General features: G+C 43.8%; 1 protein-coding gene across 1 annotated transcript; it reads left to right on the forward strand.

Moving 5' to 3' along the window:
* Positions 1-369, forward strand: LOC138877822 (BTB/POZ and MATH domain-containing protein 2-like). The gene has a single exon (XM_070157466.1). It carries the CDS (start codon positions 1-3, stop codon positions 367-369), a length of 369 nt encoding a protein of 122 aa, XP_070013567.1.
* The last annotated feature ends 261 nt before the right edge of the window (positions 370-630 follow it).

Genomic DNA, 630 nt, shown 5'->3' on the forward strand with positions numbered 1-630 from the left:
ATGACCCATCGTCGTTACCACCCCAGCCACGCCGGAAAAACTAGTATTGCTGCCCGCTCCCCTATGTTCAGGGCACAACTCTTTGGTCCATTGAAAGAAGATAATGTACAAAGTATTAAAGTTGATGAAATTCAGGCTCCAGTATTCAAGGCGTTGCTCCACTTCATCTATTGGGATGCCCTTCCTGATTTACAAGAGCTGGTGGGTCTCGATACAAAATGGGCAGTCACTTTGATGGCTCATCATCTGCTTGCTGCAGCTGACCAGTATGGTCTTGAGAGATTGAGAGCACTTTGTGAGGCTAAGTTTTGCGAAGATGTTACAATCAACACCGTTGCTACTGTCCCTTTCTTTTTCTTCGTCGACTGAACTCCATCACCACCAGAAAATGGCGACGGAAGTTTGTTTCATCAATGGAGTTCGTTTAAAGCTCGAGGAGAGTTCGTTTGAGTTTGTCGACTGACTTTTAAGTTTATCGTTCCATTTGGTGTAACGTTCCTGTTGAGTCGAGATCCGTTAGGTTTGACAGTCTTGGTTCGAGTTTTTCCATTTTCGTTCGAGTTTGTCGTTGTTCATTTCCGGTTAGTTGGTTTAAGTTTCATTTCTGTCCGTATTTTGCTTGATATTCTC

This window comes from Nicotiana sylvestris, chromosome 1, assembly GCF_000393655.2.
Source record: "Nicotiana sylvestris chromosome 1, ASM39365v2, whole genome shotgun sequence".
In the NCBI taxonomy this organism is placed as follows: Eukaryota; Viridiplantae; Streptophyta; class Magnoliopsida; order Solanales; family Solanaceae; genus Nicotiana; species Nicotiana sylvestris.